General features: G+C 39.9%; 3 protein-coding genes across 3 annotated transcripts in view; 1 reads left to right on the top strand and 2 right to left on the bottom strand.

The window, feature by feature from the left end:
* The window catches only part of drap1 (DR1-associated protein 1 (negative cofactor 2 alpha)), an 11859-nt gene extending 9244 nt beyond the window's left edge, over positions 1 to 2615 (bottom strand). The window contains exons 1-2 of the mRNA XM_014017255.1: positions 2528 to 2615; positions 1970 to 2042 (exon numbers count right to left, since the gene is read on the bottom strand). Coding sequence (XP_013872709.1) covers positions 1970 to 2042; positions 2528 to 2569 — 115 coding nt within the window. The 5' untranslated portion in view covers positions 2570 to 2615. The remainder of the gene's footprint in view (positions 1 to 1969; positions 2043 to 2527) is intronic.
* Positions 2616 to 2951: 336 nt separating this feature from the next.
* Positions 2952 to 4484, top strand: cunh11orf68 (chromosome unknown C11orf68 homolog). Its single transcript, XM_014017254.1, has 2 exons — positions 2952 to 3026; positions 3395 to 4484. The coding sequence occupies exon 2, from the start codon at positions 3413 to 3415 to the stop codon at positions 4142 to 4144; it is 732 nt and encodes a 243-aa protein (XP_013872708.1). The 5' UTR covers positions 2952 to 3026; positions 3395 to 3412; the 3' UTR covers positions 4145 to 4484.
* A 2006-nt stretch (positions 4485 to 6490) lies between these two features.
* Positions 6491 to 14674, bottom strand: part of rela (v-rel avian reticuloendotheliosis viral oncogene homolog A) — a 30582-nt gene continuing 22398 nt past the window's right edge. The window contains exons 8-11 of the mRNA XM_014017253.1: positions 10149 to 10364; positions 9951 to 10031; positions 9733 to 9810; positions 6491 to 7388 (exon numbers count right to left, since the gene is read on the bottom strand). Coding sequence (XP_013872707.1) covers positions 6541 to 7388; positions 9733 to 9810; positions 9951 to 10031; positions 10149 to 10364 — 1223 coding nt within the window. The 3' untranslated portion in view covers positions 6491 to 6540. The remainder of the gene's footprint in view (positions 7389 to 9732; positions 9811 to 9950; positions 10032 to 10148; positions 10365 to 14674) is intronic.

The raw sequence follows: 14674 nt of genomic DNA, 5'->3' as shown, positions 1-14674 counted from the left end.
AAATGAAAGGCAGCAGAAATAAGGAAAAAATCTTACATCTGCCCCCTTTTTAAGAAAAGAAGATAAAATAAACAATACTAATAGTCTTTAAGTAACAACAACAAAACAAAAACGTCAACAATAACAATCCTCCTCGAACAAAAAATTTGTATAAGTACACATTATTCTTTTTCATCTTTCTTCAACAAACTAATTCATGATTATTTGTGTAATTTAGCCAATAATAATTAATATGATGATTAATAGGTGACAGCTGCACTTGTATTTAMCATTTTCTCAATCCCCATTTGCTGTCTTTCCTTGTACTCCGGTTCATGTCACAGTTTCCTGGGATTAAACAAGTTCATAGTGTTAGCTGCTTCACGCCGCCTCCCACCGGTGGGCTCACCTGCACGCCTGATAGTGAAAGTGTGTCACATTAAAACATAACATGGAACGAACTGCAATAATTACAAGGTGGCAAATATTAATGGTTGATGATTTTGCCTAACCCTGCTGTATGTACAATTTATAAGAAGTCTACAATTAGAAATTGAAGAGGACTTACTAAGATTTTATTTATGTATTTTTTATTATTATTTTATTTTACAATGGCTTATCTGTAAAGGTTTTTGTTTTATGGAAGCAGGTGGGTGCCAGATGAATGGTGGGAACCAGAAGACTTCAAAGGACAGGAATAATAAAATAATTATATTTATTCAGTTTGAGCTTTAAACGTCTTCCTTGCATGGAACAAGTTGGATTTGGAAATTGTGGCATCGCCTCAGTTTTCTGACCGTTTTCTGTTTGTGATGCTAACTGTGAATATGAAGCTAAAAATATGCTAGAGACAGTTATACTCTTCTCTTCTACTTTTAGTACATTTAATTAATGACCACTCGTCGAGAGCTGATGAGCTGTAAATCCAGTAAAAAAGACATAATTTAACAGATCTAACCAGCCAGACTMTTACTGTTTGTAAACCTTATTCTTTTGTCAAATATTACTTTGGACAAAGCTGCAATCAATTTTAAACAGAGATCTTACAGAAATAAAAACAATAACTCTTTTCTGTAATGTTCTTACAGAAAATTTTCATGTTTTGAGATGAACACGAAAACAATTTAAGATCTTTAATCAGACTTCTACTGTAAATCAGATATTATTATTATGTTTCTGTTGAGTTTTATTTAATCAAATTCCATCTGTCTCATTAACAGAAGGAGATTTTCAGCAACAGAAAATCTTGACTGGAAGACATTTATTATGAGCAGACAGTCAAATGTTTTGGATTTAATAATTTAAAAAAAAAGACATCAGCTGTTAGCTTCATTAAATACCAGCTGCTTAATTACAGARATTGATATATTTTACTAGATTGGACCTGATTTACAATAACTGGCGCTCACAGCTGACATTATTAAGCTTCGTTAACAAAAACGACTCATAACGTTGCCGTTTCTTGCTTGATTTTATGCACGACTGTCCAAAAATAAAGTCGAGGAAACTTAGATTAAATCATTTAAATTAAAACAGTGGTGAAAAGTAAACATTGCTTATTAATTTGGTGCTTCTCACATGTTTTTACATACATGTACCAACTACATTCATGTATGTATGTATTTATTATTCAGACCAAAGCCCTATAGACACAGATCTATCYCACAGGAACCTGGCTGTGCAGTTAAAGACTCACTGGTTCAGCACTTTTTATGTTTCCTATTTGTTCCACAAGTACTCTGTATTTAAACAGACATAAAAGTTGGTTTACAATCAAAGAAACATGTGTCTGACATCTAGTGGACGTTGTTTGAAACAAATTCAAGTACTGGACAAATCCTGGATACATAATGGATATAAACAATAGGCAAATACTGAACAGATACCAGATGAACAGTGGACAAATCCTGGATACATACCGGACAAACAGTAGACAGATACTGGACAGGTGCTTGACGTGCACTGYACATATATTTGACAAAAAGGATACAAATAATAACAGGAACTGCTGCAGCGACTTTTCCTATTTCTTCATCTGTCTGCATGATCTTCTTAATTCTTGCCTGCAGAAAGAACAGGTGTTAATTTACGTGGGATGAAGCGACTCAACTTTTGAAACTACACCTGGATTAAAATCCACACTGTTAGCATAACAACATCCAGAAAGCACGTTGCTGTTGWGTCGTACAGATTTGATACAGAACATCCTACCGATGACATATTCTGTGTGCACTTTACAAACATCTACAGGCAGCTTGTCTGCAGTTACAGAGGTAGACCGGGTGATTTACAGACTGCAGTTAACCTGGGCTGTGCATGCTAAAATGAACACATGCTAACTCAGGWCGGATAACTGAAGCGTATCGCCAATATGCAAATGAACTTTGTTAGCAGATTAAATGAAGCTGACATCCCATCAGTGGCGCAGTTGTACTGGTGATTTTTTTTACTTTCAAAACAAACAAAAGACACTGAATCTTCCTAAAGCTAGCTACAGTACATTAAAACGATTCGCTAATGAGTTAGCTTCTACTAAGTTTTAACTTACCGGAGGAAATCTGGCGTTGTATTTCTTCTTTTTGCTGGGCATAATTAAACAACAAGTGTGGCCTAACTAAAATAAAATACAAAAAAATATTCAAAATTATAAATTTATCATATGTAAGTCACTTCCACCGCATATACACCAGCTAGCGTTAGCTATCCGGCTAACTTGTTAGCACGTCAGTMGTTCCCGTGTTGCTCTGCAGGCAGCTTCGGTTCCGTGCGCTCCACGGCACCGTCAGGCTCAAACAAATATGTAACATTCACCGGTAAGCGGCACAAATTTGACAATGTGACACTTTTGTTTTTGGGAAATAAATAATTCATTTTATTTGAATAGAACATTTAAAAATAAAGGTACAGAAATACACGCGGTAAAGATCAAGTGGCTGTAAAATGGAGGTTATTTTTTTCCGTTTGAGGCGGGGGAAGAGTTTTTAGGTTACACCAGGACAGAGTTGAGCGGAAGGGCAACACTGGACGATAACGTTGCACATCTGCAGGTAGATTTATTTTTAACCCGGGGTTATTATAACTTTTACCAGCTTTGTTTTTCGACAACAAGCAAACTGTGTTTGTTGTAACACCAAACCCAGTTTTTCCCCTTATGAGTTTTAATAACATGTCGAGTTTGTACTGATAGTTGCTAGCTGTCGGCTAACTCTTATCAAAACAGAAACCTCAAGTGCTATTACGGTACTAATTTGGTCTTGTTTTGTTAAATAAGCTGCGGTTTACGCTGTAGTTTTGTTATAATAGCAAGCAAGTTGTTCTGCTTAGGAATTTTCCAGGTCGTTTAAAAAATGTCTGCTCTGCGAAACGTGTTTGTAACTTAGACCTGTTTGTTTTTTCAACATAATTTGTTCATTAGTTTCCAACGGACAGCACAATGGAGGAAAAAGAATGTCCTGTAGATGACAAGTTTCCTGCAGAAATCTACGCGGCTGAGGCCATGGCTGCAGACATGGATCCCTGGATCGTTTTCGACGCCAGAAGGACTCCCAGGTCGGAGTTTGACGGCTGGCTGGAGAGCAACAGACCCTCTCAGGTGTCCAGGTTTGGCAACGAGGAGGGTGGCATCAGCCCTGTGGGCTGGATCGCAGTGTTGGGCCCCAGCCACTTCCCAGGCAGCGGGGACGTTACGGGTCTCCAGGAGAGCTGGGAGAAACTTTTGTCCAGTGGRCGATCCGTCACCTTCCAGACGGTGAAGGAGCTGGCCCTGAACCACGGCGTGCTCTCGGGCAAGTGGCTCATGTACCTGGATTCTGGCTTCAAGCTGGACCACGCGTGGGAGTGCGTGGCCAGAGCCACCATGGAGGGCAAGATCTCCTCCGTTAAAGTCAGCCCCTTCGATCCTAAGGCAGACYGTAGGCACGTCATCTGTGCCTACAACCAGAACTTCGCCGACGAGAGCGAGGTCATACGGCTGGACTCGGTCATTCGAGCCACGGGGGTGAAATGCCCCCTCTCCTACAAGCCAGACGTTTACACATACCTGGGGATCTACAGGAACAATCGCTGGAAGCTCTGCCCCACCATTTACGAGAGCAAGTTCGACCTGGAGTGTGTTCCCCGGCGCTCYCACATCGTCAACAAAGTCACCAATCTTGAAGTGACTTAAGCCAGGACCGGAGAGTCGCGTCTTTTTATGAAGGCTGTGCTGTAGTCAGAATCTGAGACTGAATTTCTAGCTTGTGGTCTTCCATTTTTGATTGTTCTTTTGATGCCATCCTATTTAAYTTGACCCGACTTGCCGTCACATTGTTTAAGAGGTTATAGTAATATTATAGAGGACAACAAATTTTGTTTCTGCATGATGTAAAGAAATCACACATCACGTAACTTCTCATTTGGATTTATTTAAAAATATATATTTTTCGTTAAGCTTCAATTTTTGTTTGTTATTAAACTAACATCACAGCATTACCAAATAAAACTACTTTTGGAGACCTGTCTTTCAATGAAGTGGTTTTTATTGTCCAAGACAGTGTTTTAGATTTGAACAAGATTAGTCAGTAATTTACAACAAGAAATGGCACAAATATCCACCATACTTTGAACAAAAAAGGGGTCAGAATACATCTTAATAAAGAACCTTTTGCTACAAAATAAAGCAAGATGACACAGGTGTTAAAACTTTAACTTCAGCCATTATAAAGTAAATATGAAAAATGATTGGTTATGAAACCGTAACCTGACAAAGTTGCTTGTTTGAAAGTTATTTACACAAAGACCTTCATTTGCATTCAGACAACTGAACCATCAGTGAGCTTCAAATCCAATCAAACACTTGTTGACAGCAACGATGGATTCCGCAGCCTCACCTCTGATTAGGATTACAGTCTGAAAAGTACCAGCCCCTTTCTTTAAAGGAAAAGAGAAGCTCAACTTTAAACACTTCTGTGAAGACCTCTACCAGAACTGTTCAAATGTCAGTATAAAAACCAAAGACTGTGCATTGATATCTAAGCTGAACAGAACCAACCTTCCCTATAGACTGGTTCTCGTACAAGTTTTAAGTTACAAACAGGATATTTATGCACCTCAAATTCCCCCACCCTCGTGTTCACTCATTTATTTTTCTAACTTGAAATTAGTTTTTTCATTCCTGAAAGAAAGGTTCAGTAACATTGTGTGAAGGAGTAGGCGAGGCTTAAAGCCCCACTAGTGCACAGACTCCAGCTGTGTCTCAATATAGGGGCTGCCGRCCACATGGGCCATAGTCCACTCGTGTTGGCTGCATAAACGGCTAATGAGACGTTGCTCTTTCAGTTGTCTTTTCATGGTATAACTTCACAAAATTTAGTTTTATTAAAACAACAATAATTTGGGTTWAGTTCCAGTATCAGTACTTGTAACTGCATTTTATTTTTAACATCTCATTGCGTAAATTTCATTAGCTTACTTAATAAACATCCATTTAAATATGAATTTTTTCCAAACTCTGCCGTGAAATAAAAACTTATTCAGTTTGTGACGGCACAATGAATTCTGGGATACCATTGGCCACGTAGGATACTCAGATGCAGGCTATGTTTTCAGGGTTCTGTCGGCCGAATGAGTACGATTTGGGACAGCTGCGATTTGGGACGACCTATGACTTGGGACAGCCTGTGATTTGGGACGACCTATGATTTGGGACAGCCTGCGATTTGGGACGACCTATGATTTGGGACAGCCTGTGATTTGGGACGACCTATGATTTGGGACAGCCTGTGATTTGAGACAGCCTGTGACTTGGGACAGTCTGTGATTTGGGACGACCTATGATTTGGGACAGCCTGTGATTTGGGACGACCTATGATTTGGGACAGCCTGTGATTTGGGACGACCTATGATTTGGGACAGCCTGTGATTTGGGACGACCTATGATTTGGGACAGCCTGTGATTTGGGACGACCTATGATTTGGGACGACCTATGATTTGGGACAGCCTGTGATTTTGGACAGCCTGTGACTTGGGACAGCCTATGACTTGGGACAGCCTGTGATTTGGGACAGCCTATGACTTGGGACAGCCTGTGATTTGGGACAGCCTGTGATTTTGGACAGCCTATGACTTGGGACAGCCTGTGATTTGGGACAGCCTGTGATTTGGGACAGCCTATGATTTGGGACAGCCTATGGTGCGGCGCAGTGACGTGAGCGACCGACAGATGTGCCGGCTGCAGCCCCTGGTCTGAGACACAGCCTCTGGTTCGTCATACATCATGGCAGCTCCTGTAAACTGGGATCATGGCTTCAATTCCCAACAGTGAGAGAAGGTGGGGACACTTGGTCTATCATAATATATGTCTATGATAAAAACAAGCTGAATAGACTACCAACCAAACATTATGAGGGGAAGTCTTTAACAGTTAGTGGCTGATGTTTAACTGTTTAATAAATGAAATAGGATAATTACGTTCAGTTCTGTGGTTTTGCATTAATGTTTATCCACAGTCTCCTCCAGCTCTTTGTGTCCACCCTCCTTTATCGGTATTAAAAACAGTTTTAGTCCTGAATAAAATAAAATCTTTAGGTTGGATGTCCTGACACAAACCCAGCTTGACCTCCACCGTTAAAAATGGACATGAGGCGGTCCTCGTCGGCGGACATCAGCTCATCGAAGTCGTCGAGCACCACAGACTGGTGGTGGTTGTTGTTGCTGATGGTGAGGCCTGAGCCCAGGACCAGCATGTCTTCGCTGCGGAGCAGGTTAGCGATGCTGTTGGGGTAATTCATGTAGGCGATTCCGGGATTACTGGGTGGCTCAGATGCACTTTGGGCCGCGGCACCAGGCTGAGCCACGGCGGCGGACTTAGGGACGGACGCTTGCTGGCACGACTGTAAGCCCGAAGTAGCGTTTCCGCCCTCGCTCATGTGGCACGGGTTCAGGAGGTCCTCTATGTCTTCCATGTTCAGGCTGTCCAGGGTGCAGGGTACCTGGGCGTCAGAGAAGCTGGGGAACTCTGGGATGTCCTCATCCACGAGTGTTGCATCGACACGGAACTGAGACTCCTGGAGGGTGAAGGAGCTGCTGGGCTGCGGGGCCACCGCCTGGCTGGACGCAGCCCCCTGGGCGATGTTGGGGAAGAACTCGTGGAGGTCGGACAGGTTGACGGTGGAGTAGTCCTGGTGGGCTGCGGCGGTTGTGGTGGTGGTGGAGGAGGACGGGGTCGGTGCTGAGCTCATGGTAAAGGTGGGCACTGGGTTGGCTTTGGGCTGGGGGCTCAGCTTTAGACCCTCCATGATCTTCCAGGTTTGGGTTGCCGTTGCTGTGGCCATGGAGGAGGGGGCCTCCACCTTAGGCTGAACTGAGAAGAGATGTCCTGGCTGAGGAAATGAGAAGGGGGCGCTGCTGGCAMCTGGGGGAACCTCAGGGACTGAAACACATAACAAATCATTCAAGTTTGACCAGTCTCTTCAGAAAAACAGAACAACGTCAGGGCCCTGTCACACTAACAATTTAGACAACTTCTGAACATTTTTTACGATTAAACTCGTTATGTGTTTGATCTAATTGTTTTAATTTCAGTATGCATACGTCCAAAAAAGTCTTCCAGTTGATTTCTTTTATTCCATCTCCAGCTTAAAAACTCATTTTTTACACTGGCTTTTAATTCAAGTTCACTTTGAGCTATCTCAGGAATTTGTAATTTGTGTCTTTTTGTTTTCAGCTTGTTATTAGTTTTATTGTATTGTGTCTGTGAAGCACTTTGGTCAACACTGTTTTTAAATGTGCCATATAAATAAAGTGATGATGATGATGATGATCTTCAGGTTAGACATCCTCAAAGTCGGACAAAATTTTCATTCGTTGTCTCAAACGTCGTAGTGTGACAGGGCCTTKAACAGTTACTGGACATAACTCAGAATCAATCATATTTAAAAGAGAAATACAAAAATGTAAGCAAATACCAGATATAATTTAAATATAAAATACTATTTCCTGCCAACAACTTCATTTACTGTCTATAAAATAACAAAAGCTCTACCTGATGTTTTCTAAATTTAAAAATGCAGTAGAAGTAAAAACTATAGACATCTTATTAAAATGCCAGTTTTCTGTAAGAAAAAGAGACCACCAGCTTTAATTAAAACATGCATAAGAAAAATAAATTATGCTGTGGGGGAAAATAATTAAATAAACAGATGCAATAAACTGATTGCAGAATCTGTGTGTGTGTGTGTGTGTGGGGGGGGTATCTCTTGTACACAGCTCTCCTCAGATCACAACAGATTTTCTAACAAATTTAGGACCAGACTTTGGCGGAGCCTGGGGTGTCTGATCCTGGTCCTCTCCCTGTTTTGAACAGGCTTCTGCAGAACTTGAAGAGGTAATTCAGTGACTGAATCAGGWGCGRTGAAGCAAAGAAACAAACAAAAAAGAAAAAGAAAACATGCAGGATAGCGGCCCTCGAGGACCAGGATTGGACACCCCTGAGCTATGGTATTCAAAAAGGTTTGTTTTCTTCAAGTGAAGCAATTTTTTTTGTTGTTTTAAATCTATGCTTTAAGGTTTAAGGCACATGTGTGCCAATGGATAATTAATAATACATTTATAATTATTTCAGTATTTATTATCATATTTAGTCAGCTGTACACTTCTAAGTGCTTATAAAAGGGCGTTAAAACATTGTTTCTATGCAGGAAATACCACATAGAGCTACGTTATTGTATGTTAGAGGTGCTCAGCCTTAGAATGAGACGAGGAATGGGACGTTTTGTTCTCAAAGTTAAACTTGATCCATGAAAGCCAATTACATCTGAAAATAATGAAAACAAGTTTGATACCCCTGCTTTAGTGTTTATTATTGTATTTTTCCCCCAATGTTGAAAACCATTATTTTTTTATTTTAACTTTCTAACAAARACCTGAAGGTTTTAGACCAACATAAACTGACATCAGGAACTGATCTTTATTCCATTCCTTTTTACTAAATCCTCAGTTCTAGATGAAGAAAAACAAACCCTCAACATGATGCTGCTACCTCTATGTTTTGCTGTGGGGATAATTTAATTTGGTCATCTGAACGTCACACTTTCTCACATTTCATTGTATTTTTTATGTTTATCAAAGTTTGGATTCTTTTGGCCAAGACAGACTGAGAACACACGTAGAACACAACTAGTACTTGTCAGACATTCCTGCACTTCCTTCCCTGTTGCTGTAGGTCTTSTGGAAACCTCCCCGACTGGTTTGTCTAATCTTTTAATCAAATTTAGAGGAATGTGCAGCTCTTAATAACATCGTACTGTATGTTTTACAATTCTGAATGACTGTAACTGTGTTCTGTAACTTTCTCCTGATCTTTATCAACGATGACATCTTTTGAGTGCTCTGTGAACCTTTGGTTTGACTGGGATGCATTGAGTAAATGTCAGGAAAATCCTGCTGAACTTTATCTCAGGTTGTTCAGAAACCCTTTAAACAATGGCAGGTGTGTTTTCTAACAAGACTACAGGCTGAAATCAGAAGATGCTTCAACAAATTATTAATTTAAAGGAGTGCATAGTAGTACTGTATCAGTTTTAATCTTCCCATCTTTTGTCACTAGAGTTGTACAGGATGTGTCAAATAATGGAGGTAAAAGTTTTTAACGATCATGGTCTCAGGTTTTACATCCTTAAGATTAGGTATTTTTACAGTCTAAACAATCCAAACAACACTCAAAGTCAGTTTGGTTTAAATGTCTACTCTCCTGGAGCACAAACAACCAGACTCACCTGATTGTGCAGTCATCGGCTGAGTCTTGGGAGTGGCCATTCTGCGTCCAACATTCATGGGTCGTTGTGAAATGGACACTGAAATTTCACCAGACACACTTTTATTAGAGCACAGATTCAACAATGTAACCAGTCGTATTCAGTTAAACTGAGTGTTATGGAAACAAACAAACAAACAAACAAACAACAACAACAGGGTAAACATCAAGTCCACTTACCACTTGATAGCATCGGACCCAGTTTCAGGTTCTGGAACATGTCTCCTGTGCGCTTTCTCTTGTCACTCAGCCTATACTCATCTGCCAGGAAGTCATTAAAAACAGATTWAATAAAGTAACATTTACTTCACAAGTTTTGAGAAGGTTCAAAAGTTCTTAAAAGTTAAGAAAGTGTGGGACCACAGCCTCTTACTGTACCTGGGTCAGCGGGGAGGTACTGGAAGTCCATYGGTTCACTGACTTCTCGGTCAGAGGGCCTCCGGAGCTGCATCTTGACCTTAATGGGTTCGCTGAGGTTAGTGTTGCGGTACGGTGGCGTACGGAAAACGATGGCCACCTGCCTGTGGACGTCCGCCTGGGAGAACGTGCCCTTCCCCTCCCAGGAGTCCTGGAAGAAACGCACCTCGATGTCCTCTGCAGGGCAGAGAGCAAACAGGAAAATATAACCAGATAATCAACACAGAGAAAGACTTCTTAAAGAGAAACAATMGTCAGCCACCAACAGATATGTGCTCTCTTGTTCTGAAGCAAAACTGGCCTTGAATTCAGCTCAAACACCCTTCTGATGGGACTTTCATGAGTGCAATCAATAACTTCAAGGTTCAGAGTTCTTTGACTTCTTCTCACAAAGATAAATGTATTTGTTTATCTTGGGGTGCAACATAAAGAGACTCGGGGGAGCAGCTCTGCTCCAAGCTCCAAAATACAAACAACCTTTAACTCTCAAGTGAAACAAACCTTACCTGGAATACAGACACCAGCGTCTGGAGCTGAAACTAGACAATACTCATCTCTAAATGTGTTCTTTTGATCCTTTGATTTGATTAATTCTCTGGGTGCATGAAGTTTTATTGTTGGCCATTTAAAAGTTTTTGATTTGTTCGTCCCCTCTTTTGTTTTCAAACCAGAATAAGATTTACAAATTAGTCTTTCACTCTGACATTTTTTATTCAAATAAGCTTAAATAAAATTACTACAGAGCAAAATAATTCTAACATTTATTATTGCAGGCCTGCAGTAAAATATGTTAGTTTTATTTTTGTTGGTAAACTCTTCTAAATCTGAGCTCTAAAGGAAAAAGATAACTGTCCAAAATTTGTTTTGTGCCTCTATGGTTTAGTCTCCATTTCCTGATTTATTTGTCTTTCTAAGACTTAAAGCACAGCATAAAACTACCCAAGTGATTATACTTGTATTTTACAGTGGTCACACTTCATTGGTTTCTCATCTCTGGTGGAAGAGTTATTCATTAGTGATGGTAGAACAGGAGATGGCTGAGGTCGTTAAATCTACTAGTCAGAGTGAATAAAGAGTTGAGTCCAAAGATGAAGCGCTTGATTACTGGTTCGTCCACGTTCAACCCATGGAGACATGGAGGTCTGGATCATGACCAAAAAGAACGAGATCCTGAACACAAGTGGTTGAAATCAGCTTCCTTCAAAGGCTGGTTGGGTTCAGCCTTAGAGATAGAGTCAGGAGATCCATCCTCCAGGGTAGGGAGTGGCACAGGAGTGGATAATCTTGTCTCATCCCAAATCCTGGCCAGAGTTTTAAAAAAATCTTTTCCCATTCTACTCTTAATAAAAAGGCTCCTACTCCTGTAATGCTCCCATTTTTTCTTTATTTAGTCTATAGGGTTGGGCAATAGTGACATAAAAATGTATCACGATTAATCTGACAGTTAATAGATGGTAATTACATTTGGATGTGGAAGATGTTGTGGCCTTGGTCTGCATTTTCTGGCTCTCCTTGTACTTACAATAACTGCAAATTGGTGAATATTAATTATTGATGGTTTTATAGACAATTAATTGCACGCGATACGATGTTGCCCAACCCTAAAGCAATACAATGAATCTGATTTGATATTCTCCACATTTCTTTCCTGCCAGTTCTATGAGCTTAGTATAGGTCGTTACTTCTATGTGTTGCAAATCTATTTTTACCGGACTGGTTTCTCTGCTCATGTCTGCTCCTTCCAATGCTGTGAGTGTAGGATTGTTGAAAGGAAACTACAAAACGGGGTAGAATAAGGGTTGCTTATAGTAATTATACCTGTTAACTTTTTTTTCCATGTACCGTCCTAATCATGTGAGTAATAGTGAAATTGACTCCCATCCTGCAGGAATCATGCAGGAATCATGCAACAACGTGGGATTCCAGAAAAAAATCTCAGCCTCTAATTCAGGGGGAGCTGAYTAGAGCCACTGCTCCACTGCATCAAAAGGAGTCAGTTGAGATGGTTCAGGCATCTGATTGGGATGCCTCCTGGAKGCCTCCCTTTGGAGATTTGTGGGCATTTTCCACAGGGAAGAGGATCCGGGGCAGATCAAGGCCTCACTMCAGGGATTACACATCCTCTCTGGCCTGGGAATGCCTTAGGATCACTCAAGAGGAGGTGGAGAGCGCTGCTGGGGAGAGGGAGGTCTGACCTGTTGCCTCCATGAACCCAGAACATGGAGACCACTTCATTGGTTTTTGAATTTGATTTTTAGAGCTTGTTTAAATGACATCATAGGTTAAAAAACTAAGCTGCTTAATCCTTTCACAGCTAACAACATAAAACCCTGCTGTTTAAATCCAGGAAGAATAAAAATCACTCAGAAATGGTGTGACTGCTCCGTCTTGTTTTACACGCTGCAGCTCCAGTAACTAATAATGAAACCTCACGTGTGTAACTATGATGTGTTGTCTGAAACTTCACATGCAGGCTTYATGTTGCAAGAAGTTATTTTAGTGGCAGAGGATCGAGTACAGTTTCAAAAGTTAATATCAATACCAATCTATGGCCGAAAGCATCAAGAATCCATTTGCTTTAAACCTACTTACACTTAAGCAATAGATTTTATTAAAGAGTTTTCATCTGTGTTGTCTTTATTACACAAATGATGTCTTGATAAACTGTCTAGTTAGGTATTAATTATTATTCAACCTTTATTTTACCAGGCAAGACATTAAAAACAGGTTCTTTTTCARAGTGTCCACCTGATTATTATTGCCTTTTGCACAGAGGAGACTTAGGCTGTTAAAAAAAGCAACTTTTATTTAAAAATTTTCACTTTCAATGACCTACTTTTTCATTTTAAATACCTTTTTACACTGGTAATTTCCCTTGAACTTAAAGGAAAATTACAACCATAATAAAGTGGGTTTCAGAGCAAAAGTTGTAAATAATTTAGATTTTCTCGATGGGTTTCTTGGGATCGTACTGATAAAAATGGACCCATTTCCAAATTAGTGGACTGCCAGGTTAAAACAACTCCAGTAAGTCTCAGTGATCCATGCAGACTCTGTCATTTAGACCTCTGTTAATTARGCATTAGAACAGGGGTGAGCAACTATTACTGCAAACACTAATATTTCTCCATACTTATTCAGACCTGGGAAACTTAAATCTCTTCATCCTCTCATGCAGCAGATGGAAACCCTTCGTATTAACAGCAACAATAGAAGTTAGAGCTCCTTATTAGTGCAATACAGTTTGTGTAACTCTCTCTGAAATGACTCTACTAATCCCTCTAATACATAACATTTTTCTTGCATTGTCTCATCTCACTAAGTTTTTAAAAAATAATTAATTCCTGTTCACCTCCTTTTTTGTTTCTTAGTATATTCTATACACAGGACCTATTAGATTCCATTAAATTTAGTTCTGCTAACTTTACATCCACTAATGAAAACAAAACGATCTACTCCCACGCACGTCATCTGTGTGTGCGTGTAGCATGTTTAGCATTTTGTGTGTCTACCTGCGTTAGCCTTAAACTAAAAGGAGAAACACGTGTGATGCAGATCAGGTGATAGTCCCCTTCATCCACTCAAATACTTGTAATGTGGTCAGAAAGGGTGATTTTTGCCTAAACATTTTATARGATTTTATTACAGTGGATTAATGACTCAGAGACAACACGGCAAAAGTAAGATGGATTTTCTGATTGTTTTTCAAATGCTATACATAATTCTGGTTTTATTTGCTTGAGGTTCAATGAGTCCTACTTGGATTGTCATTAAACCTACAGTTTTGGAATATGTGAGGACCCTGCTTTCAGCAGACATGTTGGTTGTGTTGGTTGAGTTATTTTCTTTACGTCACTTTGTGTAATTTATTTACTTGCAGGTTCAACTGTTGTGGTTTTAACTGAAATGTTTTTTTAAGATCGTTTAGCCAAGATTGAGAGTTAGCGTCAGCTTCAGCTAATTTTCTTACCTATTTAGTGGTTTAGTGTTTACAAAACTAATTTGTTTGGTTAGCAGATTAGCAGTTAGCAAAGCTAAAGTTTTGGTTATCTGTGCTCACCCCTGTCTAATTTGAACTATTCTTTAACTATTTTCCCAAACTACATAGGAACCCTGATAACCAAAACATTTCCATGTATTGTTATTAGTAGGGCAATCCCTCTGTGCCACTAAAATCTAAACTTAGTCATATTGTAAAAAAAAATGCAATGAAGGTGATAGGAAGGACTGATAACTCCTCCCTGCAGTCCATCTGTGAAGAGTCGGTCCTCAGACAGAGGGTACTGTCTGATCCCGTTCACATCAACCCACAATAAGAGCCATTACCATCCGGCAAATGGTTTAGAATCCCTGCTTGTAGACTTAAAATCATTTGTCCCTACATCAATCAGAATGTTAAATAAGGTAGACATACAGGTGCTGGTCATAAAATTAGAATATCATGAAAAAGTAGATTTATTTCAGTAATTCCATTTAAAAAGTGAAAC

This window comes from Austrofundulus limnaeus, unplaced genomic scaffold (genome assembly GCF_001266775.1).
Source record: "Austrofundulus limnaeus strain Quisiro unplaced genomic scaffold, Austrofundulus_limnaeus-1.0 Scaffold164, whole genome shotgun sequence".
NCBI lineage: Eukaryota > Metazoa > Chordata > Actinopteri > Cyprinodontiformes > Rivulidae > Austrofundulus > Austrofundulus limnaeus.
The sequence above is the reverse complement of the archived record's forward strand: the minus strand, read 5'-3'. Positions and strand labels throughout refer to the sequence as shown.